At 47.5% G+C, this 2,902-nt stretch overlaps 1 protein-coding gene across 1 annotated transcript; it reads right to left on the bottom strand.

The window, feature by feature from the left end:
* Window positions 1-1,432: 1,432 nt before the first annotated feature.
* Window positions 1,433-2,422, bottom strand: LOC135972557 (olfactory receptor 52E4-like). The gene has a single exon (XM_065550984.1). It carries the CDS (start codon window positions 2,420-2,422, stop codon window positions 1,433-1,435), a length of 990 nt encoding a protein of 329 aa, XP_065407056.1.
* Between the last annotated feature and the right edge of the window lie 480 nt (window positions 2,423-2,902).

Raw genomic sequence — 2,902 nt, 5'->3', positions numbered from 1 at the left:
AATGGCAGGTTTCAGACTCTAGCAAAAGTGCCAAACTGAGGGCTGCTGTGAACCCCTGAGGCGAGAAATTCCTCCAGAAAGTGCAGGATACACCAAGGCAGAGGAGGAACTTTGTCACCCCAGGGATATGAGATAGGGCTCTAAATCATGGCTTGTGTGGAAAAATTTAATAAGGAAATGTGTTATGTGAAGGAGTAAATAACAAAAATTAACGGTCACCCAGTGAAATTAATAGTCCGCAGATTTAAAATAAATGAAAGAAATAATTTCTTCACAGACAACTCTTTGCTGGGGGACTATGTGAAGGCCAAAACTACAACAGGGTTCCAATAAGAACTAATAAGTTCCTGGACAATAGGCCTATCAATGGCTATTAGCCAGGATGGGCAGCAATCCCAACACCATGTTCTGCATGTCCATAGGGTCCGTTTTCCAGAACCTGGAAGTGGGTGACAGGGGATGAATCACTAGATGATTGCCTGTTCTGTTCAACCCAACTGAGGTATGTGGGTATTGGTCATTATGGGAAAACAGGATACTGGGCCAGATGGACCATTGGTGATTCTGGTGTTCTTTTATAGACCCAAGATATATCTGTCCCCCACTGTAACACACTAATTTCACTAATGCCAACTTGCACACTGTAAATAAACACCCTGACTTTCAAAATAAGCCAAAAATCAAGCTATTCCCATTTCAAAACAAGGCCATAACAAGCCAGTCTGTAAAAAAACTCCAACGCTATGTGACTAGGTCCCCCCGGCATACAGCCTGGGACTGTGGTGGGCCAGCTGTGCACCCCTGAAATCTCTCCTCCCTAGCTCCTGCTTGCCCCTCCTTGCCCCAAGATGCCAGAACATGTTAGTAGCAGAGCAGAGTGGGTCTAATATTTATTTATTTTTCATTCTTTTATATAGGAATTAGATACAGTGTTCCTGTTAGCTAATTGCTAAGTTATCTGCCAAAAAAATATAGTTTTCAAGTGCCTAAATAGCCCCTTGAATCATGTTTAAAATTGTCACCCCTCCCAAAACCTAAAATGTCTCCCTTGCACATGTGTTTGGGGGGGGGGGGGGAGGACGGACCTGCGGATGATCCAGTGAGTGACAAGGGGAGGGTAAGACAGGAGAAAGGGACAGGGCCTTGAGGGGAAGAGGCAGAGCAGGGGCAGGGCATTTGTAGAAGAGGAGTGGCAAAGGGGCCTTGGGGATTTAGTAACAAACAATTAGAAAGGTGTCAACTCAATGAGTTGTACACAGACCGATTCCCCAATTTGTCACACATTGACACTGCACAAAAAGTTCAGGAAAGGGATTAATGTCTCTCTAACTGCCCAGTCAGTGTCAGGGCAGAGAGCCCAGCACCATGTCACCAGTCAGCTCTGTTTGGAGCTGGGCCTGAAAGACAGAGGACCAGGGAAAACTTTAGGTCCCTATACAAGTAAAGAGCTGGAGCAGCCTGTCCCGAATATGTTTGGTCCAACCCCGTAGATGATGGGGTTTAAAATGGGGGGCACCAGGAGGTAAATGTTGGCCATGAGAACATGGAAATGCAGGGGCACATTCTGGTCAAACCGATGTGAGAGGGTGGAGAAGAGAGCTGGGATGCAAAAGGCTAAGAAGACACTTAGCTGGAAGCCGCAAGTCCTAAAAGTCTTGAGCCTGATGTCCTTTGTGGGGAGGCTGAAGATGGCCCTGAGGATCTGAGTATAGGATAGAGTGATAAAAAATACATCCAAACCAGTCACCAAGATTGCCACAGAGAGGCTGTAGTAACTATTGATGTGGATGCTGGCGCAGGCCAGCTTCACCACAGCCATGCCATCACAGTATGTGTGGGGGATGATGTTAGTTGTGCAATATGGCCACCGCCTCGCCAGGAAAGGAGTTGGCAGTACGATTATGCAGGCATGCAGCACCACAGCCAATCCAATCGTGGCCACCATGGGGTTTGTCAGGATGGTGGAATGTCTCAGGGGATGGCAGATAGCCACGTAGCGATCAAAAGCCATCGCCACAAGGATCCCAGATTCCATCACTGAGAAGCAGTGAATGAAGTACATCTGGGTGAGGCAGGCATTGAATTCGATCTCCCTGGAGTTGAACCAGAAGATGCTTAGTGTTTTGGGCAGCGTGGATGTAGTCAGGAATAGATCGGTGATGGCCAGCATGCAGAGGAAATAGTACATGGGCCCATGGAGGCTCGGTTCTGTCTTCACAATGAAGAGGATGGTGAAGTTCCCCAAGAGGGCTATGGTGTACATGATACAGGAAAGGACAGAGATCCAGACATGGGTCGCATCCAGGTCAGGAATGCCCAGCAGGATGAAGGTGGATGGGTTGGTGAAGTCGGTTGCATTGAAATCAGACATGGAATAGGGTTGAAGGTGTTGAAATCTGAGGGAGAACGGTGTCTCCTGCATATACCGTACTTTCCCCTGACTTCCTGTACGTGCCCAGGGTGATGGTCACAGTACAAATGCCTGGATGGAGAGACAATGTTAATATGAGACACTACATGCACTACTGGAGGCTGTTCTCATGGGTGAAGCAGATTGGTCGCTCTTCACACACTGAAAAATATTCAGATAAATAAATTATTAACAACTGACCTTACTACATGTGTCAATAATTCCTACATATCACGGTGTGGGGAAACATAATAGGCACCATCAGCAAACACGAGTGTGGATACAGGCTTTCCATCATTGTTCCTTAGTGCAATGAAAGCCAGGCTAGAGAGTCCATGCAGTAGGCCTCTGGCTGGGTCCCTGGAGGCTGGGTATCCTAGTGGCGAGAATGCCAAGTAGGGGGTCAGAAGCTGAGGGAGGCTGGCTGCCTTCACCCACTTCTTCCTGGCCCAGGAACTCTAAGCCACTTCCTATCCAAGTCCTTAAATTTGG

The sequence above is a fragment of the Chrysemys picta genome, chromosome 1 (assembly GCF_011386835.1).
Source record: "Chrysemys picta bellii isolate R12L10 chromosome 1, ASM1138683v2, whole genome shotgun sequence".
Taxonomy (NCBI): domain Eukaryota; kingdom Metazoa; phylum Chordata; order Testudines; family Emydidae; genus Chrysemys; species Chrysemys picta.
This window is presented reverse-complemented; position numbering and strand designations above follow the sequence as displayed.